General features: G+C 47.7%; 3 protein-coding genes across 6 annotated transcripts in view; 1 reads left to right on the top strand and 2 right to left on the bottom strand.

Moving 5' to 3' along the window:
• MYOZ3 (myozenin 3) overlaps positions 1–24,768 on the bottom strand; it is a 373,398-nt gene that overhangs the window by 282,235 nt on the left and 66,395 nt on the right. The gene's annotated exons all lie outside the window — the stretch shown is intronic.
• Positions 825–24,252, bottom strand: SMIM3 (small integral membrane protein 3). 4 transcript variants are annotated; one of them, XM_045184926.2, is made up of 3 exons: positions 18,119–18,361; positions 14,428–14,491; positions 825–2,176 (listed from the first exon to the last, which is right to left on the bottom strand). In XM_045184926.2, the coding sequence occupies exon 3, from the start codon at positions 2,163–2,165 to the stop codon at positions 1,983–1,985; it is 183 nt and encodes a 60-aa protein (XP_045040861.1). In that variant the 5' UTR covers positions 2,166–2,176; positions 14,428–14,491; positions 18,119–18,361; the 3' UTR covers positions 825–1,982. The 4 variants fall into 4 exon arrangements, with proteins under 4 accessions (XP_045040861.1, XP_024432663.1, XP_024432662.1 ...); XM_024576895.4 differs by lacking the exons at positions 14,428–14,491; positions 18,119–18,361 and adding an exon at positions 23,538–24,252; XM_024576894.3 differs by lacking the exon at positions 14,428–14,491 and having other exon boundaries at positions 18,119–18,357.
• Positions 18,462–24,768, top strand: part of DCTN4 (dynactin subunit 4) — a 39,023-nt gene continuing 32,716 nt past the window's right edge. Inside the window, exon 1 of the mRNA XM_045184924.3 lies at positions 18,462–18,523. The gene's annotated coding sequence lies outside the window, so the exon portion shown is untranslated. The remainder of the gene's footprint in view (positions 18,524–24,768) is intronic.

Raw genomic sequence — 24,768 nt, 5'->3', positions numbered from 1 at the left:
ACGGACCTTCGGATTTCTCAGACATGGGCCTGGCCTGTGTGGTGTTGCGCCGGTGTGTCCATGAAGAGGGTGAAGGGTCTGGACCCTTTAGAGTTACTCTGTACCTGTAACAAGGAGCTTGCTGTGCATCAGTACACAGCACGTTATGCCGGCCCCAGCGTTTACGTTTCGCATTTACCCTCGACCACTTTTCCCCATACCCTGTTCTAACTCCTACCCCCACAGGACAGTCCTGTTCCCGGAAAGAGCTGTCCGCTCCACCATGTCCACTTCCTAAGCTCCCCCTCGTTCCTCAGCTCTGGGAGCGTGATCGCACCCTTCCTATCACCTCTCACCACGTGACCTGCTTCCTCTCCTGGCTGTGCTTTCTCCTCTTCCCCTTTCACTCCTACTCAGTGGCCTCCAAGTTCTGCATTTACACCTTACCCCTCTCAGTCTGCTGGGGTGACCCTGTCCACTTTTGTGCCATAGCTACCATATGCAGATGACCCCCCCCCAAAATAACTGCAGCCATGAGATGTCGCCCAATGAACAGACCCAGGTTTCCAACTGCATCCTGAAAGTGTCTCCCTGAAGCACCCCAAGCTCAACATGTCCAATACTAATTCATTTCCACTTCCAAAACCTGTTCTTCTCCCCACATTCTATGTCTGTGTGAAGTGCACAACTCTTCACCTGCTGGTGAAGCTAGAACCCTGGAGGCTGATTTGATTCTTCTCTTTCTCTTTCTCTCCCTACATTCAAACTGTGTCTCTCAGACCCATAAATTCAGTGGACTCCTATGACCTGAGTTCCTGGGTTTGATAAGAAAGACCCCAGACATGCTTGTTCTAGCACTTTATTGTTAATTGGTTGTGTACATCAATGAGATCATATCAGAGTAAAAGCATCATTTACACACTATGATGTCCTGATATCTGTGCTATCTTTTTATATAATTTAATAGACCCCAGGATGCTCCTGATTTGGGTCAAAGAGTTTGAGCGGTCCAGAAATCTCTCTATATAAATATAAGTCACAGCATCTAAACGAACCATCACTTTTTGGGGTTAGTTTCAAAAGTCCTGGGAACATCTCTTACACTGTAAGTCTGTACCTTGGATTGGTTGCAGTGCTGGTGGGAGGGAGTGAAGGGGATACATGTGACACCATGGAGTGAATCATAGCAGGAGCCGGGGCAGAGGGACAGAGCTCCCTGATGGGCACATGAGCGGAAGGGACTGGAGACCCCGAAAGCTGGCCGGGGAGCTCAGCCACCCTGCGTTTTCCAACATTGCTAGAGTGTCAAAGCTACGCGAGTCCGGAGCAGAATGAGAGAGTTGCCCCAGCTCCCTCGGCACTGCCAGGAACGGCGGGGCCCTCCTCCAGATTGCACAGGGGCAGACTCTGGCACAGAGAAGGTCCTGGAAAGTTCCACCCATCTCCCTCCCTCACATGATCAATTCCCTCCCAAACTAGAAAACTCGAGAGAATGGCACCTCAAAGAAAGTAACTTTGAGCTAGCGTGCTGATGGCCCCTTGGAACGAGGACAGGGTGCCTTTGCTTGATTTGACCAGAGGGGAACCGACAAAGGCCACTCTGCCCCCAGCATCTCCCTTGCCACCTTGAAGGCCAGCATCAGAAAATAGGTTCTTTGGCTCTTCAGAGCTTCTCGGCACTCCGCAATACTATCTGTGTGTCTGCTCCCAGACAGCTTGAACCCCCACCAAGTCCTGCGTTCTCACAACCCTCTGAGGTAGGAAGGGCAGGGGTCACAATCCCCATCTGGAAGATGAGGGACTTGGAACTCACGGAATCAGGTCCCCTGGTGGAACTCACACAGCTGGCCAGTGGCAGAACCAAAACAGAACTTGGGTCTCCCCTCACATGTCAAGCTCCAGAATCTATACTCCAAAGTCCCTCCTGCTGCTGTTCTGAGAAGGGAGGAGTCCAGGGGAGGGGACGCTGCCCTCACCCCTCCCCTGCCCCTCTTGGGAAGACCTCAGACGGCCCCATTGAGGATGGGATGAGCCCGCATGCGATAGAGGATGACTGCAGTGGCCGGGCACAGCAGCAAGGAGGTCATGATGACAATGGTGGCCAGGATGATGAGGACAATGACCCAGATGTCCAGGATGTGCTTTGGGAGCTCGACTTCCGAGGGGACCTGGCTGGCTGCGTCCATGCTGTTTCGCTCTGCAACAGACAGGAAAGAGGAAATCACTGCGCTGCACCCTCTCCCTGCCTCCCGAGTCGGAAGGAAACCCTCTCCAGGAGTCGGAAGTCTGGGCCACTCACCAGCTGTGTGATCTTTAAGGCTGCTTGATCTATAACAACAATGGCCTCACTTACTGAGGGCTTCCTAAGTGGCAGGCGCGGTGCTAGGCACTCCCCTGTACTAACTCACTTCAACCACCAACCCTAGAGGTAAGGACTATTGTTGGAGCTTTTTATTTCTTGGCCCTTTATCGTCAGTTATTCCCATTTCAGAGACGAGGACTCCAAAGCCTGAAAAGACGTAGATGTAGTTAATTTGCCCAAGGAAGTGAAGCCAGGTGGGTGGGACTCCAGAGCCTCCATGTTTGACTGTTAAACTATCATACTACCATCCATTGCCTTTCTATAAAAGGGGAGACTCGCTGCTTTCAGTCCTGTACCCCTTCTCCCATTCTCCTGGTAACAGAACCCCTTTTTTTCTGTGAAGAACCTGCCTACTCCGTGTCTTAGGGCATTCTCCTGAGTGCAGGGATGGATATGTCACTTGGGTTTGCCCATGACAAATCTCCATGGCCTCGGTTCAGGGACAGGTGGGCAACCCCAGCTAGAGGGACCAAAGTCCCCCCACAGCTTCTCTGCACAAACCGTTGGGAAAGATGACTTTCTGCTGGAAGGGTGTGAGTCCAGAAAGGATGGGGGAGGGGCTCCCTGGCCCGTATGTGGAGAGCCCGTCCTAGAGATCAAAGAGAATCGGAGCCTTGTTACTTCATTTGGGAACTTGGACCCGGCCCAGCCTGACGCCATCTGCAAACCAGGACATCCCAGATGACAAGCCAATAATTTCTGACTTTGCTTAAGCAGGGCCAATCTGGTTTCTCTCACTTGCAGCTAAAAGAGTCCCGATGGATAAAGTATGCAAGTCGGTTGTTCCCAAACTTCTTCCACACACAGCACCCTTAGTGTTCTGGTAACTTCTTGACAGCACTCCAGGCCAAAAGAAACACCTAGCAGTTCCATTTATTACATAGTTAGGTTCAAACAACTTAATAAGCGTTTGTATCCTAATTAGTAGCTGTCTGAAAAATATAATAGATGCAAATTAAAAGAAAAAAATACGTTTTTCATTCTCAACCAGTCACTGACAAATGGGGTGTGTGCACCGACTGGGCGCTGCACAACTTTCGAAACTTCAGTGTCAGATGGGACACTGCACGCTCACTTCCTGTGCCACACGCATTGGTGCGCAGGACTTGCAGCGTCGCGGCAACCACCGAAAACTCAGCTCCACCAATTATACCATCATGGAAAGGACTGCAGTAAGGTTAACGGTAAACTGCAAACTGTCTTGAGCCAGTAGTTTGTACAGAGTCTGAGAGACGCCAAGTATCACTGTTCCTGTCAGAAATGTTAAAGACCTTGCTCTGGCCAATGTGGCTCTCAGCTGGTTGGAGTCCCGTACACCAAAGGGTTGGGGGTTTGATTCCTGGTCAGGGCACAGACCTAGGTTGTGGGTTCAATCCCCAGTCAGGGTGCGTATGGGGAGCAGCTGATCGGGGTCTCTCACATCGATGTTTCTCTCTCCCTCTCTCTCTAAAAATCAATAAAAATACATCTTTTTCAATGTTAAGCATCTTGCAGCCCCATAGTCACTTTTCCAGCAAGTTCACTGTGGCTCCCCAGGCCTCAGCACACAGCTCAAGAACCACAGATGTGATACGGTCCTTGCCCAGAGCCTGGAACAGCCTCCTAAGGTTCCTCCGACAGCTGAAGATCTTTAATCCTGTGATTCTAAGTCTAAGCAAAATTCCCAATTCTACTCCTATTTCCTGCTTTCTCCTATCACTAACTTTTTCTTTCTACTCCCTTTGGCTCCAGGCCCACTGTTGCCACTCTAAGGCAGGTACCGATTGCCATGCTGATGGTACCGCTGTGGGCGCTGATTGCCGAACTGTGGTACTGATTACCAGCGCAGAGTCCCCCAGGTACATACAAGGATGCTCATTTCTGCACTGTCTGTTACAGCAGCCGACATAACAGAAGTGTCCATAAATAGTAAAAATAGGGTATATTCAGATGATGTAATGCCATATAGCAATTTCCATTCATTCATTTAACAAATACGCGATGCTTGTTACACACCAAGCATTGCTCCAGTGCTTTACAAATACTAGCTTATTTAATAGTTACCCAAAAGAATGATGATCTGTGGTGAGCTCCGAAATATGGTAAGTGGGAAAAATGAGGTGCAGGATAATACGGGCAGGACAATTCCCTTGGCTCAGATTTTGTAGAATCAAGCAGATAGTCAGGTGACGGGATAAAAATGAAAACTCTTTTACGGGCGGACTCCCCAAACAGCGTTAATAGCGACTACCTTTGGAGTGGAAGTTTTTGCTTTTCATTCTTCATGTCTTTACAGTATTTGAATTGTCTAAACGTGAACATGTATTTCTTTTTTAAGTTACTGTCCATATATGAAAATTTGATATGAACAAATCACTGCTTTTATTATTTTCATTGGTGTTTATAGAACATCTGCTACCTGCTTATCCTGTTCTCAGATTCCCAGGGACGGGCACAGGTTTCCTCTTCACGGGAAGCAGCGTAGATGAGGAGTCCCCGGACCCTAAGAATTCGATGTTGTCAAGGAAGCAACCCCATTTTCTTTCTTTTTTTTTAATTGAGTTATAATTTGACTTGTAACATTACGTTACCTTCCAGTGTACGGCGTAACGGTTTGGAATTTGTATGTACTGCCACATGACAGCCACAATGAGTCTAGGTAACGTCAGTACCCATAGTTACGCGTATTTTTTTCTTATGGTGAGAACTTTTCAGACCTACTCTCTTAGCAACTTTCGAATATGCACTACGATACTCTGAACTGCAGTCACCAGGCATCCCCTGACATCCCCGTGACTTATTTGTTTTCCAACTGGAAGTTCGTACCTTTTGATGCCTTTCACCCATTTCGCCCACGCCCTACCACCTGCCTCGGGCAACCCCCCAGTCTGTTCTCCCGATCCATGAGTTTGGGGTTTTGTTTTGTTTTGCTCTCTTTTGTGTCATATGCCGCATATAAGTGAGATGATATGGTATTTCTCTTTCTCTGCCTAATTTCACTTAGATAATGGACCATCCACATTGCAGCAAATGGCAAGATTTCGTTATTTATATATGGTTGAATAATATCCCACTATTTCTATACCACGTTTTCTTTACCCATTCACCCACTGATGGCTACTTGGGTTGCTTCTACATCTTGGCTATTGTAAATTAATGCTGCAGTGAACATGGCGGTGTATATATCTTTTCAAATCAATGTTTTCATTTTCTTCAAGTAAATACTAAAAGTAGAATTGCTGGGTGATATGGCAATTCTACTTTTAATATTTGAGGAAGCTACATACTCTTTTCTACTGTGGCTGCACCAATTTACATTCCCAAGGGTGCACAAAAGTTCCTTTTCTCTGTGTCCTCACCTTGGATACAATGAAGCACTTGTCATTTCTTCTTATGATCGCCGTTCTAACAGGAGTGAGGTGCTACCTCATTGTGGTTTTGACTTGCACTTCCCTGATTAGTGATATTGAGCATCTTTTTTATGTACTTGCTAGCCATCTGTATGTCTTCTTTACTTTTCATTTTTTACATCAACTGGATTGAAGGGAAAATGGTATTTGGGGTGGGGGGTCTTTATAATTCTCTGTTTTAAAAAGAGTAAATACATACATAATTTTTTAATTTAATCTTTCGTATATTTTTCTCCATTACCATTTAGTCCCCTTCTGTCCCCCCCTCCCCAGCAGTCACCATACTGTGGCCCATGTCCATGAGTCTGTTTTCCTTTTTTGCTCAATCCCTCCACCCCCTACCCTACCGCCCCCCCAACTAGCTGTCATCTGATCTCCATCTATGAGTCTGTCTCTGTTTTGCTTGTTAGTTCAGTTTGTTCATTAGATTCCACATATGAGTGAGATCATATAGTATTTGTCTTTCTCTGACTGTCTTATTTCACTCAGCATAATGTTCTCCAGGTCCATCCACACTATCACAAAGGGTAAAATTTTCATCTTTTTTATGGCCAAGTAGAATTCCATTGTGTAGATGTCTCATAGTTGTTTTACATATATAATTTTAAGTCAAATAAAGTTCAACTATGAGGCCAGGTCAGTGGTCACCAAGTGCGATGTAGTGAGCCTGCTGAGAACACGTTGGGACAGTATAAGAAAAACACACTGATTGCAGGGGCCTGTTCCGGACTTTGTGACTTAGACTCAAGAGGAGATGGAAAGGGCTTCCCCCCATTTCCCAGGTGATCTGATTGTGCAGCCGGGTTTGGGAACCCCTGGACTCGACGATCTCTAGGCCTCTACAATCCTTGCTAGCACTGTGATTTGAGAATTGATTCCTAGGTGCTCCGTTGCCCATCTGGTCAGATCTAGGCAAGTCTGGGATGAAGGCGAAGCCTCTGGAGAGGCTCCCCAAGGCCACAGGAGTATCAGGCTAGGGGCTGTGGAGGAAGCAGATGCACAGGCTGGCCCTGCTTCAGCCTTGGAAATGTGGTCACTTTCTCCAAGTTCAAAGGCACGAAAGCATGAGTCATAGGAGACTCATGAACACTGTTACGGAGGTACGGGGGTGGGAGAATTTATTTTTTGTGGTGTCCTGATTACAACAACAGCTAGCTTGCTTTGGACCAAAGGAACCCCACAAAGCCCTTTCTGGTAAGCCCATTGATGTGAGTCCCTGTGACTACAAGTGCCAGGAACACATAATCTCCCTGGCTGCTTTGCGTCTGCAAAACCTGTCATTTACAGGAACTCGGGCTTCGGGACTCATCCACAACCAGTCACAGAATAATGACCGCCCCCCTCCCCTTCAGCCCTGCCCCTTCCAGAATAATCGTTCAAAGACATAAATCTGACCAAGTTACTGCCCCTATCTAAAAGAAAACAGAACAGAACAAGGAGATGAATAAATGAAACTTTTTTCATAAAGTGTATTTTTTACTGTACCAATATTACCCTTTCACACATAAAATTGTTTAAAACCTCCATCACAAAAAACAGAAGCGCGGCTGCTCTAGAGTGGGGAGGGGTCTAGCAAGGAGGTAGAGGGTTCTACTCACTCAACAGGGCTGGATCAATATCCTTGGAGGCCCCAAGACTAGAGGTTAGGGTGCTCATCCCCTTCACATATACACTTCAAACTAAAAGTAACACTCAACCACAACATGAAAATGCTCACCTGGTGCAGCCCAGCCCTTTAGCTTCCCCTCCACCCCTAGGCTCCAGGGCTCTAAGGCTGGCCGTCCACGTGGCCAGGAAACAGAGGGCACTGGGAGCTCTATCTCCCTGTTTCAACCTTCCCAATCCTCAGTCGTGGGTCCTCTAGTGGGTTGATCCCTCCCACGTAATAGGGATTCCAGTCACTTCCACCTCCCGCCACTGTGAAAGGAAAACTTTGTCCCCGAAATTAGAGCTCCGCAAACCATATGTTCGGCCTCTTTAATGGCATGCTGGAAAAAATTTGCTTGAGAAAAAGCAGGACTCTAAGCTGCCGCCAGCTGACTTCTGTTTGACCTCCGTGTGGCATCCTGGTGCACAGGGTCCGCGTGAGTGCGTAAAACCCTGCGCCTCGGCACATTTAATTAATACCCGAAGATCGATCCCTCATTGGTGGCTTTGCACATATATCACTTGTTATTCCTGAATGTAATGGGTCACGTCAGAAAATGGCCTGAACCATTCATGCCACAAACTTCACCCTGTCACTGATAAATAAAAACATGACATTTTTATGACTATGGAAGGGAAAATAGCAGTCAGCCCTAAACCCCGGCATTTTAAACCAGCATAGTTTATCTGTTGGCCTCATTCATGAGTAACAAACCTTGACATATGTTCAATGTAAGTTTGCCTAAGAAGCTGCATTAACACCGCCCTGAGCTGACAAGCAAGGAAGCCACTGTGTCATCCACCACTGACACCATCAGGTCCCTGCGCCACAGGCCCTGAGTTGAAGCAATACAGACAATTCAGCGGAAAAGTGGATAATCCCAAAATGGCTGTTTTTGTGTCTGTTAACAAAACTAAGTGTAAGGGTACAAAATTGTAGTTCCTCCAAGGGAAGAAAACATTGTACCTTCTCCGAAGGTGGAAAATTCGTCCCATCTATCAAGTACAGGAAGGGCAGGGGGCCGGGGGCGGCTTGCTGCCTGCTTGAGGAAACATCAAGTTTTATTCTGAGACCAGAAGCACAGAGAAGTTAAGTACCCCTCTCCCCTTTTTCCTCAAACACGGCATCACCCAAGCCAGCATTTCTTTAGCGAGCACCACGTGCTGAGCACTGTGCCAGTCCCCGTCCCATACATTAACTTATTCGAGCTGCACAATAACCCTGTGCGGGATACACCGCTTTACAGATGTGGAGACTAACGCTGAGGGAGGCTACCCGGCTAGCGATCACAAAGCTAAGTAAGTGGGATTCTAATGCAGGTCTCCTGACCCTGTCTTCACCGCCACCTACAGCTACCTCCAAAGCATCCCCAGAGACCCAGGAGTGTGAGCATGGAGTGTGGCAGATCCACAGCTCTCTTCTAAGTCCAGGCCAGACTTTTATTGCTTTTGCCCAAAAGCCATTCTAGATTTCGAGAAGTAAGAAGAGATAGGCAATCTACCAAGACTAGGGCTTTTATTTCCAATAATGCCAAGCTAGACCATACCGCGGACAACTAGAGAAACTGGACCAAAAAAGAATATGCTTGAAGGCACTGAAAAATAACAAAATAACGAGGAAGTGCCAGGCTAAGATCTGGGAGAAGAGAGACGTCCAGGGCGGTGAGCCTGGCATTTGAAGCAGCATTTCCACCAGCGGAGGATGGAGAGAGACTAAGCAGTGTTTCGGACGGACTCAGGAGTTCAAGCCCGCCAAGAGAGGGGGACTGAAAGCCCTGCACCTTGAGGTTGGACTTCACTGAGCACTTTTAACGCGAAGAGTGAACTAGAAGTATACCAATCCCTGAGAAACAAGCAGCTTTGCATCATTCGAGTCCCTGAAGTTGAATTAAGGTTCTTCCAGACTGCCAGGTGCCCGGCAGGAGCAAAGCTTTATCCTCTCTAGAGGAGATAACATCACAATAGGCTTCAGACTTTTTAATTCACACATCATGTTCAGTACATAATGGAAAACAAGCAGGACTGAAAAAGAGCGAGATGACAAGGACAGACCCTCAGACACAACAGACAACAGAAGAAGATCTACAGAGCTCCGGACACAGGAATTGTCAGACTCTAGGTGACCTTGCCTACCATGTTCAAGAGAAAAACAATCCAATATTGAGAATTTTGACAGAGAACTGGAAACTGCAAGAAAGAACACAACAGATTATATTTATCTATTTTAATCCTCACCAGAGAATATGTTTATTGATTTGAGAGAGAGTGAGAGGCATAGATTTGTTGGTCCACTTATTTATGCATTCATTGGTTGATTCTTGTATGTGCCCTGACCGGGAATCAAACCTGAAACTTTTTGGTTTACGGAAGGACGCTCCAACCAGCTGAGCCACCCGGCCAGGGTCAGATATTTTTTCAAGAACCAAATAGAAATTCTAGAAGTGGAAAATATAATAATAAAAAATAACAGAAACTGTGGCATCATGAATGTATGTTTTAAGCCACTACATTTGTGGCAATAGAAAACTAATATTACAATACCAGGGTTCTGTGGAGGAAAGGAAAGGAAAGGAAAATATCTCCCTGGGTTTGTCTGTGCAGATGAGACTTCTACAAACGAATGGTATTCTAGAACTCTACACAGACAGACACTCCCTAGTTTAAACCACATAAGCTACCTCCCGTTTTGTAGATTGAAGGCAGTGACTTGCCCAAGATCACATAGCAAGTTAATGGCAGGTCAGAGGGGAGCACTCCGGGTGTTCAGCGCTTTTTTCAGTTCCCTCACTGCCCTGTTCGAGATGGGAGGTGGGAGAAGAAAGTGGGGGATCGGGCTGGAGAAGGCGGTGGTGGAGAATAAACTGATGTAAACAGTGAGAGCTAGCCAGGCTTCTTAATTAGACCTTTTGACTTGTAAAAGGTTACAGAGGACCTTGAAGCCCGGAGCCCTAAGCAACTTTACCAGGAAAACACCCTCACAGGCACACACCCACGCACAAATATAAAAACAAAGAAAAGTCCTGCCCAAACTGCACTCCATCCCTTTGAGTCAAGGCCCAAATGCAATTACACCTAGTAAAGAAGGTAATGAATAAGCCTTGTAACTTATTTATTCCTCACTCTGGGTAAGAGCATCAGGGAAGAGAGGGGGAGACACTGGAATCCCACCTGCAGTGGGAGATTCCACCAAAATGGGAAAAGCTCCCATGCCTTTGGGATGGAGGACTGGGAGAGGAAAGGGCGACTGACTCTGTCTGGGTTCCACTCCGCCCCGGGACTAACTTCTCCCAGCCCCGCTCACCAAACGCCTTCCCTCTGTCCTCGGTGGAATGAGCGCTGAACCAACAACTCTTAATCCACAAATCCCCAAACTCCTGTATTCTGGGAGGGTGACGGATGCTCTTCTGGGTGGAGGAAATCCTGGGAAATGGCAGGGAAGTCTTTTCTTTATGCTCGGAGTAGTGTTAAAAGCTCAGGCTTGGAGGCCAGGTGGCTTGGATTTAAATCTGGTTCCACTACTTTCTAGCTGTCTAACCTTGAACAACTTACTTAAACTTGCTAATGCTCTCACTTCCTCAGCTGAAAACAAAAACAAAAGTGGGACAATAATGGTATCTGCCCCACAGGGTTCCGGATAACCACACACGCGGCGCTGAGCACTGTTCGGACCCGCAGCAAGCGCTCGACAAGTGTGTGTTCTACGATTAATAATTCTTGGCCTTACGCAGGGACTTACTGACCGGAGCAAACAGTCTCCCCTCCTACAGCTAGTTTGCTAGCATCCCCAACTTGGACCATGTCTTTATCAACAGAGATGATAGATGATTAATCAATATTAATGATTTTTTAAATCAACCAACTGCATGTTTGATTTCCCTGACCGATCCCTCCAGTCCAAGCATGGAAGTGGTAGAGTAGTAACTCAATCGCATTCAGAAAACATTTATGGCCCTGTGATGAACACTGGGGACCGAGGAGTGGTGTAGAGACAGAGACAGATAACATAGTGTTTGTCCTTAAGGAGCTCACTCTCTTAGGGAGGAAACAAGACATCAATCACCATCGATCGCTAACGGCGATACAAGGCAAAGAAGGGCTACGCTGAAGGCACAGACCTCACGCTACTGGAGAGGAGGAAAGAGCTAGAAAGAGCGTGGGCTCCACGGTTAAGAGGATCTTCATTGGAAGCCTGCTCTCCACCCTCATTGCAGGTGTGACTGTGGACAACTTATTTTAACTCTCCAAACCTCAGTCTCCTGACCTGTAACACAGGGACAGTGCAAGCACTGCATCGTGCCATCCCATTGTGTGGGCGAAGTGGGGCAAGTATACACGGTCCTTCGACATGATTGATGCTCAAAAAATATGAATCCTCACTCCTTTGTTTTTGTCTACACAAAATAGAAGGCTTTACGAAGAAGGGGGCTTTTGGATTTGGGCTTTGAAGATAAGTAGGAGTTCAAAATGAGAACTAAGAGGAAAGGCAGGATAAGCAGAGTGGACATCGACAAAGATCAGAGGTGATGAGCTACACGGTGTGTTGGCAGCATGTGTAGTCCTCTCGCAGCTTCGGTTTCGCTTGTGAAATGGGAATAACAACTAATGACAGTAACTACTTCATTGGGACACCAGGGAAGCTGAACAAGCTAATGCACACAAAGCACTCAGGACGATGCCTGATACACACTAAGGACTTCATGTATGTTCAGCTGAGCTAGTGAACACAGCATAGCTGCTAAGTTCAAAGAGCTCAGAGGCCCCACTCTTGGTCTGGGTGCGGTGACCACTCTGACTCTGACCTAGGAAACCACAGTGACAGTTTCGTAAACAAATAGCCTTTGATCATCTGTACTAGCGTTGACCTTCCACCAAAAATGCACACCCTCCACATAGGAACTGCTGCTTAACAGTTCACTTCTGAGATGTTGCCAGTGGTTATCCAACCGGTTTTATTGCCAAGGAGTTCACTGAGGAAGAAGGCAATAAAACAAATGACTTCCTGCTGTCAGGCAAGCTTAATTATCCCAAAGTGGGAGAAAAGGCAGAGGCACGTGGCTTCCTGCAGGTGTCACTGCCAGAGCTGTGGCTGCTTCATTCCCACTAGACACAGGGGCCAGAGAAGGGGCAGCTCAAACAGGCTCTGAGTCACCGATGCCGGGGGCCTCTCTTCAGGCATCTTGCAGAATGTGAACAATGAGGCTGGTGGCTCCTAGGACAGTAGACTTGGGAGTGGACCAGCCTCACACAGGTTATAGGACCCCTGTAAAGCTCTATCTTCAGGAGTTGGTGAGATTGTCAGAGGGGAATGGAGCATTTAGACCAGACAGAGAGGACAACTCAAGTACCAAGAATGGCGCCCGCTGGCCACCTAAGAGCCGGGTAACCTAATGACCTGTGTCCCAAGTGCTGGTCCCACTTTGAGACCTTTGTTCTTGCTGTTCCCTCTTCTTAGAATGCTCTTTCCCCCATATCTTCCTTTTCAACATCCAGTGTCTCAATGTCCACGGTCTCAACCTGAATGTCACCTCTTTGGAAAACTTTCTGGACCCACTCTCACCAACCAGCCATTCTCTATCTCAGACCTTGTTTTATCTTCTTCATCTATTTTTCACAATGTAAAATTAGCTTGTTGCCCTGGCTGGTGTGGCTCAGTGGGTTGAGCACCAGCCTGCAAACTGGAAGGTCGTGGGTTCAAATCCCAGTCAAGGCACATGCCTGGGTTGTGGGCCAGGTCCTGGGATGGGGGAGTGAGAGAGGCAACCAATTGATGTTTCTCTTGCACAACGACGTTTCTCTCCCTTTCTTTCTCTCTCTCTCCCTAAAAATAAATAAATCTTTTAAAAATAAATAAAATTAGCTTGTTTCTATTGGCCATCTTTGCCTGCTCAAGTGCAAGCCTAAGGAGAGCAGAAGCCTCAGCTCTTGCTCACTGCTGTACCCTCAGCACTTGTCACAGGCCCTGGCACCTGGTAAGTGCCTAATACATTTGTGACCAGTGAAGGGAAGAATATGGGCAGACTCGGGAACGTCAGATTTGAGCTCAACTCCTGGAATTCCAGTGGTAGAGGTCCAGAAAGGATCCTCATTCTCGCAGAAAATCCAACAACCCTAAAAGTCAGAACCCTATCCATAAAGTAAAATGACATTGTTGATTTGATCATTTTCGGGGCTCTCTGTGCATCCAGGAAGGATTATGGGGACCTCTTTCTTTCCCAGCCCTTTCCCTGTACGTGCCAGGAAGAAGAGGACTGGACTTTCAGAATAACATCCTCTAGGATCTGCTGTTGCTGTTTTACGTGGGCTGGTGGGCTCAGGTTTGAGTTTTGACTCCCTGTGCTCAGGAGCTGGGTGTTGAGGGGGGTGTAGGGGTGTGGGAGTTTCTGCCCGGGGTATAACCCTTTCTTTCTGTGTTCCTAGAAGATGACAGGGAGACTGATGAAAGGGAAGGGGATTTCCCATGCCCAGTTCAGGGTGAAAAGGCCATCCCAGCTCACATTTATTCTTGAAAATAGTTTCCCCTCCCGTTATATAAGAGTGAGCCTCAAGCATTCACCAACCCAGCGCAGAGTCCATTTCACCAGGGAATTTTGTTCTGATGAAATGGTCAGGACACACAACTGTCAAAAATGTGAACTGAATCAAATCAGAGGTATTTCTTCGATGAGCCAACATCTCTGAGGAGCATTCTGTTCTCATTTTACCCCAATTGGCTTATCTCCTCCAAAATTCTCTAAAGACTTGTTCTCTGTCTGAGTTTCTATCTGCTCCTCTGTGGCTGGAACATGGAAAAACACCAGGATATTTCAGAGATCAGAAAGCAGCCAGACCCAGCCAATCACAGAGTCCCAGAAACCAACAGGGAGCCAGCAGAGGAGAAACCCAGGCCAGATCCACGGCATCCTGTTCGAACCTCTACGTCCATCATTGTGATTTGCCAGTGACTAAGTGCCTGCTGCATGCTGGCCTGACAAAGCGGGCTGTCCACAGGGTGGGCTGTCAGGGGGGCTCAGTGACAGCTGCAAGGTCATCAGAGTGGCGCTAAACCCCTACCTTGCTGTGCACAGTAGGTGGAATAATGACCCCTCAGAGGTGTCCATGTCTTGGCCCCCAGAACCTTGAATATAAAAAAGGAAACATGGCTCAGAGGGTGGGGTCAAGAGAACAAAGGCAAAGGGACTTTGCAGATGTGATTGAAATTAAGGACGTTGGGATGGGGCAATGATCCTGGATTATTCAGGATGTAATCTAATCACGAGTCCTTAACAGTGAAGAGGAAGGCAGAAGAGTCACCGTGAGAAGGACACGACTCTCCATTGCTTGCTTGGACAATTGTGGAAAGCGGCTACAAGCCAAGGAATGCAATGCGTTGAGGAGCAGAGAATGGTCCTCAGCTGACAGCCAGCAAGAAAATAGTGACCTTGGTCCTACAACCATGGGAACTGGATTCTGCCAACAACTCAGATAAGTAGCAGACCAATTCTCCCTGAAAGACTCCAGAGAGAAACACAGCCTAATGATGCCTTGATTTCTTCTAGAGAGACTTCTGACTTAGAGAACTGTAGTGTAATAATACATTTGATTTTTTTAAGCCATTCAATTTGTGGTAACTTGTGATAGCATTAGAAAACCAATACACTGGGTGATTCTGAATAATTCCTTCTTTCAAACTGGGTCTGAGTTTCCTGTCAATCAATTGGAAAGGATGGACAAAGGGATCTCTAAGGGTCTGGCCGGCTCTCAAAGGTTGTCTCTGATCTGACATCCCACCTCCCCTGCAGCCCTGTCCCAGATCCAGGATGGTCTTTGGTCTTTGGTTGAAAACCATTAAAGAAAAAAATTGAAAGGAGTGAGAGGGAGAGAAGATTAATCTTTAAAAAGCCTCAAGGTGTTTCCTAAGATGCCACCAGGGCACTTAGAAAGAAATGTTCCCTGTTTGGTCATTTGGTACTTCCCTGACCATACCCCTCCTACCCCCAGGGAATGAAGGGGGAAGTCTGGGAGAACAAGATAAAAGCTTCACAGTCAACTGGTGCAGCTGCCAGACACTGAGTTAAGAAGGTTCCCCGGCCCCATGGAGGTTATACTCAACGTCCTGACTATCAGCATCTGCCAGGGGCGTGGGATGAGGGAGTAGGGACATGCGTGTCAGGTATGTGTCATCAACGGAAACACACTTCATCTTCTCTTTCTGTCTTTCTTTCTTTCTCTCTCTCCCATTTCATTTCCCCTGATCCTACATAGTGGGCCACCAGCAATTCGCATGCCCAATTGGCCAATGGACAACAGTGTGGTGATTGTGTGTTTGTGTATGTGGGGTAGTAAGGGGGATAAATGGTAATGGAAAAAAATACAATAAAACAAATTTAAAAAATAAAATACGGAAGCTCCATTTATACACAACCAGGCAACTTAAAGTACATGATTTCATACTGAGTCTGGTTTGCTGTTGTCTAATGTATAAGGCGATTATAACTCCGATCTGTTGCCCTTCCTGGCCAGCTAACTCCTGGAAATACATCATTCTCACTTGACGCTCATTATCTGTTTCCTCAGTGAGTTGGCAGGGTACTAGGATCCCTAGTAATTTACTAGTGCAGAGGCTGTCAAATTCTTATTGAACTCCCCCTAGGTCACCCTGCTAGTAAGTGACGGAAGCCAGATCAGAACCTAGAGGCCCTCAATTCCAATGTAGTTCAGAACATAGTCCCTGGAGCCACATTGCCTGGGTTCAAGTACAGCTCTGCCACTTACTTCCTGAGTGACCATGGAAGGGTGAGTCACTTACTCTCTCTACAGACCTCAGTTTCCTCATCTATAAAGTGGATGTAATAATGGTCCCTACCTCATAGGTTTGATGTAGACTAAATAAGTTAGTACATATAAAATGCTTAGAATAATGTCTGGCTCATAACACTCAATATAGGTCAAATAATGCTTACATCATTCATTGTACCTAGTAATCAGGGCGGGGGTCTGCAGGGCGTGGTAACCCCGACACTGATTCCTAGAAACTGTGAGTGTGAGTACACGTGTCTGTCTTTGAGACCACAGCCAACAGTGGTAGCGTAAGATACCAACTCAGATAAAGAGCCTCTTTCCTGGGAGATATTTCCGTTGTATGTTTAATCCACAGAGAAGAAACAAAAGTGCACTTTTTAAAAAGAAGGATCAGAATATGGCTGGGAAAACATCTGAGGCTGTGACCACGGCAGAGTGGTCTTTACTCCCGTGTCTGTCACCCCCGGGCTCCGAATGTGACCCTACCACATCAGATTCCTCATAGTCTCTAGTTTGTTTTATGTCTCAAACACCTCAATACCACTCAGTGATCCTCAGGCTGTGCCAGAAGCGGGGAATTCCCCAGACCTTTCGCACGCTAGAGCCCACAGTCCTGACGCCTTGAAAGGTCATTGTTTGGAAGATTTGATGGAGCGTGATGTGTGACCTCCATAGCATTATTCATAACGCGGGGGCAGCTGGAAACAGGAGATTCCTGGTAGAGCAGAGAAGCACTTGTTATTGCAAACGTGTGTGTGTGTATGTGTGTGTGTGATGTCCTGAGCTCACTCAGCTGGGCTGTCTCAAATGTGCTCAGAGGATTGCTGAGCACCCTGCACAACCCAGAGAGCGCGTGGTGCTCCACCACAGACACCAATCACTTTAACCCCCACTTCCTCATCCTACAGATGGGAAGACAAGGTCCAGACAGTGGAAATGCCCCATCAGGATAACTTACAGTGTCTCCTGACTCAGAGGAGACCTCCACCCCCGCCCTGACCCCATTCAGACATCCACAACCCTCCTGACTACTTGCACAGAGCAGCGATGGCACTGATCATAGCAAGTGTGCAAGGAATCTTGGACACTTGAATGACTGAGCAACTTTCATGACGACAGCCTAGAGCTTTGAAGACTACAGACAAAGCGGGGGATGCAGGAGCCCCAGGACCCAACAGGACTGGTGAGGTCAGGAAGAAACAAGTGGAGCTGCAGGAACATGGGCCCAGTCTGGCCACTCAATCAAAACAAGAACCTCTGACACTGGTACAGGTTCGTATAGTTCCCGCCTCTCATTCTTTCACTCAACAAACAGCACTGAGCACCTATTTGCCAGGCCCTGAGCCAAGTGCTGAGGATGACTCAGAGATTAACCTAGAGGGTTAGTCCTTACCCTCAAGGAATTTTTGGAAGGACAGGGGAGCAAGGGAACCGGTGACAGGAACAACCAAGTCCTTGGTATAGAGACAGAGGAGGAGAGGAGGGAGGCGAAGGAAGGCTTCTCTCCAAGATGCTTTGCTCGCCCCTTTCTCATCTGATTTCTGTATGCGACGGCCATTCTCTCTATTTCACACATGGAGAAACAAGACGGGGAGATCGGGCAGCAAAAAGACCAGGGACAGATCAGGGCTGCAGACCACCACCCCTGATTCCAAACTCCTGGCGCCTTCTCTGCCGGGCTTTGACACAATCAGGACCGGCAACCCGACAGAAGCCTGTCTCCTGCGGCTGGGGCTCACCCACCCGAGCTCCAGCCTCCCCCCAGGCCAAGAGCGCCTATAGACGGCTGGAAGTTAAGGGCTACTGGAAGGAAAAAAGGGAAATGCAAAGGTGATGAAGGGCGGGGAGGCAGGTAGTGAGGGAGAAGAGGGGATAAAAGAGGAGAGTTGGGAGTTGCCCACTAGGTAACGGGCTGCACGAGGACCGGAGGCCCCCCCGCACGACACCCGATGGCCCCACTCACCGTGCTCCCGCACAGCTGCTTTCAGAACGCACGGCCCTCGCTGCAGCTGTATCGCACCAGGTCTGCGCGAAGTTCCTGGGACAGGGACGACTCGAGCGTTTCTCCGGGTCCCCGTAGCGGGAAGCGGCCCCCAGTCCTGGAATCTTCGGCCCAGAACGTGCCCGGGTCCTCTGAACCCCGGGAGGCAGGAGTGCGCAGCAGCGACTGGGCGCGGGGCGCTCCAACCCGGTGCCTCTGGAATTCACCGCGGCCAGGGACCGCCCCCGGAAAGCCCGGGCCGGCCGCGCCACCCCGCGCAGCTCCTCCCCCAGCTCCCCACGGGCTGGGGGTGAGAAATGAGCTACCGAGGGAGAGCGGAGACCAGGGAGTCTCGGGTTCCCCTTGCAGCCTCGTCACGCGCTCGCGGTAAGGCCCTGAACGGTCACTTCGCCCACGGGGCGGGGGGCTCGTCTCTCTGTATTGTAAACCAAGGGGCCGACCCAAAATGTGTCCAAGAGCCTTTCCAGCTGCACTCTACACAGCTGGGTTTGGATGGAGGAGCCGGACTCTGCTTTGCAATGTACTGCGTGTAGGATCTTTAACAAGAGACTTCGTTCTCCTTGTTGACTATCATCCTCTGTAAAGTGAGGGTACGAACACCTGTTTCCCAGCCCTGTTGTGAGGATTGACTTACAGCGATTTTCAACCTTTATCATCTCATGGCACACATAACCTGATTACTAAAATTCTGCAGCACGCACACACACCATATAAATATAAATATATATATATATATATGCAATATGACAAAAAAGGTATAATTTTGATTCATTCCCACAGGATGGCTATTGTGCTGGCTGTTGTCATTTTTCTATTTGACAATCTAAGGGGAAAGAAGTCTGTGCCCCTGACTAAATAGTCAGGTACTGCGTGCTTTAAAAATTCTTGCAGCACATCCATTGAAAACCGCTGACTTAGAGGACCAGCGTGAAGCTGGTTAGCTGTCTGTTGTAACATGCCTCTGAGCATCCTGTTTATTTTCTGATAACAGTGAAATAGCCCAATGCGAGGTGATCTACTGCCCATTTGAGCTTAGCCTCAGAGAGACCTGTCATGGCCTACCAGGCCCCGCCAAGCCGCCACACAGAACAAAGCCAACTCAGTCACCCCCTGCCCACTCATGTGATCCCCCCAGTGACCAGGGCTGCAGGTCCTGTCTCAACACCCACAAATTTTAAGTCAGTAGTCAAGCATTCTTCAGTCTTACTCTTCTGAAAAGCAGGAGCTCAGGCCTTGAGCATGTCCAAAATCAAAGGGGAAATTAAAGATCATCTAATCCAAATGCCTGCTTTTATAGATGGAACAACTAAATGGAGGCTCAGGAAGGTTGGGTGACCTCCCAAGGTCACCAGCTGCCAATTGTCAAAGCCAGAACAGGACTGTCTGATTAGAGCCCGAAATCCTAGCTGCTCTGCACGAACGATTTTGGCCAGGGTCTGATTTTTATCAAGGCCACAAGTTCAGAACTCTGATCGCAACATCTGCCTTTCTATCACCAGCACTTGGTGCAGAACGAATGCTCCATTTGTTGAATGAATGAAAGCTCAGAGGAAGATGAGAAGTTGACCAAGGTTTTTTGTTCAAGTTTTCAGGTTGTGCCTAAAGACAGTTGTAGCCTTGAAAACCTATTGTATCGGTCATGGCTCTCCAAAGAAATACAACCACCTGCACGTGTGTGTGCAAAGAGAGATTGAGAGTGAGATAGATTGACCAAGGAAGTGGCTTGCATGATTGTGGAGGCTGACAACTCCAAAACCTGCAAAACAGGCCAGCAGGCGGGCGGCCTGGGAGGAGTTGATGTTGCCGCTTGAGTCTGAAGGCCATCTGCTGGCAGAATTCCCTCTTCCTCAGGGGTGGTCAGTCTTTTTTCTTACGGCCTTCAACTGATTGGATGAGGCCCACTGACATGGAGAGTAATCTGCTTTACTCAAAGTCTACTTACTAAAATGCCAGTCTTATCTAAAAAACACCGTCACAGCCACACCAAGATATGTTTGACCAAGTATCTGGGTGCCGTGGCCCAGCCAAGTTGACACATAACATTAACAGTCACATTTGTGTTCCCTCCTGGCCACCAGAGTCTGAAGGAAACCTTAACCAGGTAATTGTCTGTCGAGATGAAAAAAACACCCTCTCGACTTCTAAAACAGACTGGAAAAGACAGAATTGCAAGAAACCAAGGTTTGGACTAGAGACGGGGGAGTCGTGGTAGCTGTGGGGACCGTAAGCAAACCTCTGAGGTGTGTTCTGGGGCAGAGGGAGCCGAGTGGAAGGCCGACGGAGAACTAGCAGTGTCAGCTGAGAAGAGGCAGTCCTCAGTTCACTCTAAAAAATGTTTAATAGAGCTGCCAGAAAAAGAAAGAGAGTGAGCTTTCTTGGATGTTGAGAGCTCCCTAACATGGAGGTATACGAGCAGAGAGACGATGTGGCAGAGGATTCTTTTGAAAAGGTGGCGGTGTGCAGAGGCAGAGGGGAGTGGGGGCACCGTGGGACAGTGTAAAGGGCCCTCAGCTGGCACTGAATAGCACTAAACCGTGGTTTCTTGTCCTGCTCTATCGCTAGTTTGCCACGTGGCCTTCCGCTCCCTAGGCCTTCCCGCTCCCAAAAGTGAAAGAAGGAAGTTGCAGTAGATATTCTCTGAAGTCGATTGCACTTCCAAAATGCTTTCAAAGCTAACTGAGGCTCAAGGACCTTAAGATTATTACAGTTTTGAGTTAAAAGCATTCCTGTGTGTGGAGAGCCATCTTGTTCCATTCATGGACTCTTCCTCGCTGAGGTACCAGCTCCCTCTGTACAGGCCCCTAAACAGCTCACTTCTTCCCAAGAAGTCAGGCACTGGGCACCTCAGCTCCTGAGAGTCCCCTTTTCTTTCTCCCTCCTCTCCTCTTTCCCCCTGGAAAAATTCCCAGGTTCTTTTTGCTCTATAGATCCTTGGGCAAAATGCCTCCAACTCTTTGGGGGAGCCATACTCTTTGCTTGCTAACTCTCCAAAGAAATAAGCATTTAGCCTGAAAACGGATGCAGGAATTTTTATTTTAGTTACAGCTTTTTAAATTGTAGCTGAGAGACCTCTTTGAGCTAATGAATGATTAGGCAAGGAGGTAAAATGCTGGAATTTTCCAAACATGTGGAATTTGAGATAAAACAAACTGAGCAGACAGGAAGAAAGAAAAGGAAATGGAAGGGTTGCATTTTGTAGCTTTGAAGTGGAGCGAAAGTCATGTGGTCTCATTAGTGTGGTTATAATTATTTGAATCAATTCTCATGGCTTAATTCCAAAGTGTTCAATTATTACACAGTCATGTCTCTGAGAGAGGAAAGAACGCCTATTACCGGCACATGCCCTCCGTCCGGTCAGTCTAGTCTTGGAAGTAAACATGGTCTCAAGAAAAAACACACAGGGTGGGGCAAAAGTAGATTTACAATTGTTTGTATGGAAAGTAATACAATAATTAATAAATAATAATACAAGAATAAACTCAGTGTTTTGCACACTCACAACTGTAGACCTCCTTTTGCCCCAGCCTGTATAATACAAGCCTTTGCCTTCATTTTTTTTTCCAAAAAGATTATTTTTAATTTTTTAAAAGTCCTCATCCAAGGGCATTTTTTTTTCATGGTTTTTAGAGAGAGAGGAAGGGAGAGAAATGTTAATGGGAGAGAGAAGCATCAACTTGTTGCCTCCCACATGTGCTTGGACTGGGGATCAAACCCTCAACCTATGTATGTGCTCTGACTGGGAATCGAACCTGCAGCCTTTAGGTTACAGGACGAAGCTCCAACCAACTGAGCCACACCCGCCAAGGTTCAGAAAAGATTATTTAAGAACACTTCTTGAGCACTTACATGTAGGAAGTGTTTCACATACATCATACTGATTAGTCCTTGCACCAATTCTATAGTGAAAACGTTATACACCCCCATTTTACACATGAGAACACAGAGGCCCAAAGAAGATCAGTTAACTTCTTTAAGATTAGCCAGTAAGGGGCGAACTGATTCTAAATGGTCTACACCTAACTGACTCTTGCTGAACCAGTTGCTCTCTGGACCTCTGTCTTCTACTCTGTGAAATGGGGTGATTCTTGCCTGAGCTAGTGCACAAGGCAATATACAGAGGCACAAGCAAACCATTAAATGCATGGCTATGATAGACGATAGTGTACAATAATTGGGAGAATCAAAAGGAAAAACTGTTTTGACACCTAAACAGTGATATGAAATTTCAGAGTGTTGGTAAATAATATTTATTTACTTTAAATATGCATGTAAGTTTGAATTGTCCCTCCAGATTCACCCCGCATACACTTCTCCACCCTGCGGTGTGTGTCGGGCGGTACCACGTCAGCCCGCATCAGCGCGCCCCGCAGCAGGCGCTGCCGACGTCTTGTCCAAACTCCACACATCTCGCCCACTTCAGTTCTGCCCAGAATTCCAACTGCCAGTACCTGCACCTTCGCGTCTGAGGGCTGGTCCCAGGTCCGCAGGAAGGCCAGTCTGCCAGCCTGGCAATCCAAAAGTACCCAAGAAATAACCCAATCCCAGGTGCAGCCCTCAACCAGGCTTCAGAGGCATAAATGCCCCAACTGCCCTGGTGGAATAATCCTGGGGCATGTGTTTACATTGGTTCCCAGAGTTCTCTGTGGGAGTAAACCCCTACTATAGCTGGCTTACTAACACAATCTTACTGGCCGCCTTCTCTTCCCCATATCACTTCCTCACTCCTCTGCTGGCGTACCCTGAATCTCTCAAATAAATTTGCACTTAGACTTTCACTTAAACCCTTATCTCATAGTCTGCACGCTCAGGCGAACCCAAACTCAAATAGACTTCCTTCATGTCTGGCTTCCTGTTGGGTTCAGCTAAGAGGGAAGTGCCGCAAGTGGGGGGAGGGTGGTATTTTGCATTCTATCCTCCCCACCAGGGGTGACCAATACCTGGCTCTGTCCTGGACCCAAATGTCCAGCTCCTGTCTCCTGGTTCCAGGAAGTGCTCCCTCTCTTTACCCCTTCAGGCCATAAACAGCACCCCACCTTCACTAGACCTGGGGTGTTGCAATGTTCCTTGGGATCACCCCACTTACCATTTTGCAAATACTCCCTTTATTAAACCTTTCTCAAATTCCGATTTTAGCCCACCATCTGCTCCTGTTGGTATCACAGTGATTCAGCAGGGCTGATGACTTCTGGATTTGGTCTCGGACAGTTGGTAGGGAGGGTAGGCGGGGAGCGCACAGGGCAAAGACAAGAACAGTGGGGGGAGCAGAGGTGTGCACCGTGCAGCGGAGGCTAACTGGTGAGGGAATGTGGGTATATTAGCTATCTTTTGCTGTGTAACAAAGTATCTCAAAATTTAGCAGCTTAAAACAAACATTGATTACCTCAGTTTCTCAGAGTCAGGAGTCCAGGAGCTGCTTAGCCAGGTGGTTCTGACTCAGGGTCTCTCAGGAGATCACAGGCAGGCTGCCAGCTGGGTCCGCAGTCATTTCAATACTTGACTGGCACTGGAGACTCCACTTCCAAGCTCACGTACTAGTTGTTGGCAGACTTCAGTCCTCACTGGCTGTGGGCTGGAGGTTTTAGTTCCCTGCCACATGGCCCCAGGGCTGCTCACAATCCGGCAGCTTGCTTTTCCCAAACTAGCAGTCCAAGGAAGCACCCAACACAGACACCGCAGACTTTTATAATCTCATCTCAGAAGTGTCATCCTGCTCCTTCTGTTTTACGCTACTGGTCACAACCCTGGTACAATGTGGAAGGGGAGTGAGTACCCAGGGGTATGAATACCACTGAGAGCCAATTTGGAGGCTGGCTTCCACGGGTGCTCAAGAGTAACAAAACATCCCACTGAACTCCCCTGTGAGGGCACAAATATTCTTAGATGAGGCACCGACAGCTCTAAGTCTAAAAGAGCTTCCCAGAAACGAACTGTAAGATGCACCCAAGACTGGAGTGTGGGCAAGACTAGAAAGCCCAATCATCCAAACACAGCAAAAGAGGCCAATTGCGTGCTCTTTAAGTAAGCTGGAGAGCCGCTGGAACTTCAGAGGAACCACTTCCTGCCTCTGAACCTGTTTTCCCACTTGTAAACGAGGAGACTGGACTGAACTCTGCAGCCTAATAACAGATGCGTAGCCAACTTAGGATGTTTTATGCTCGACCCACATTAACTTTTATTAACTCATTTTGCCTTCACAGCAAGGGGCAAAGCTTGTTTGTAGGAGCCCTTGGTACCATTCCAAACAGGCTAGCTCTCTCCCACATTAATCTTTCCTTCTCGGCTGGAGCTGGAGCTCTAACCATGCGATTCATGAGTGATTAATGTGTTTAGCAACCCACTGGCTCTTTCTCTGAGCCTCTTGTGAAATATGCTTTCCTGTGTGGCAACCAGAATGCTTTGTGATTTGGAACAAAGCAAACTAGAGACTCACCAAGTTAGCTTCATCTCCTTCTTTCCACGATGTTTTGATTTTGACCTCAGGGAGAAGAAACAGTCTTGATAACTTCTGAGTAAATAAACTCCCCGTGACTGAATTCAGCCAAACCATGAAATGGATTATCCCCTGTCCCAACAAGGGCCTCCCTGGCTCATGACTCTGAGCTGTTCCTTAG

The sequence above is a fragment of the Desmodus rotundus genome, chromosome 6, assembly GCF_022682495.2.
Source record: "Desmodus rotundus isolate HL8 chromosome 6, HLdesRot8A.1, whole genome shotgun sequence".
In the NCBI taxonomy this organism is placed as follows: Eukaryota; Metazoa; Chordata; class Mammalia; order Chiroptera; family Phyllostomidae; genus Desmodus; species Desmodus rotundus.
Note: the sequence above shows the minus strand (reverse complement) of the source record. Positions and strands in the feature narration are given on the sequence as shown.

Bases quoted from the DNA above. Each gene is read 5' to 3' on its own strand.
- SMIM3 (XM_024576895.4), bottom strand. From the start codon at position 2,165: ATGGACGCAGCCAGCCAGGTCCCCTCGGAAGTCGAGCTCCCAAAGCAC.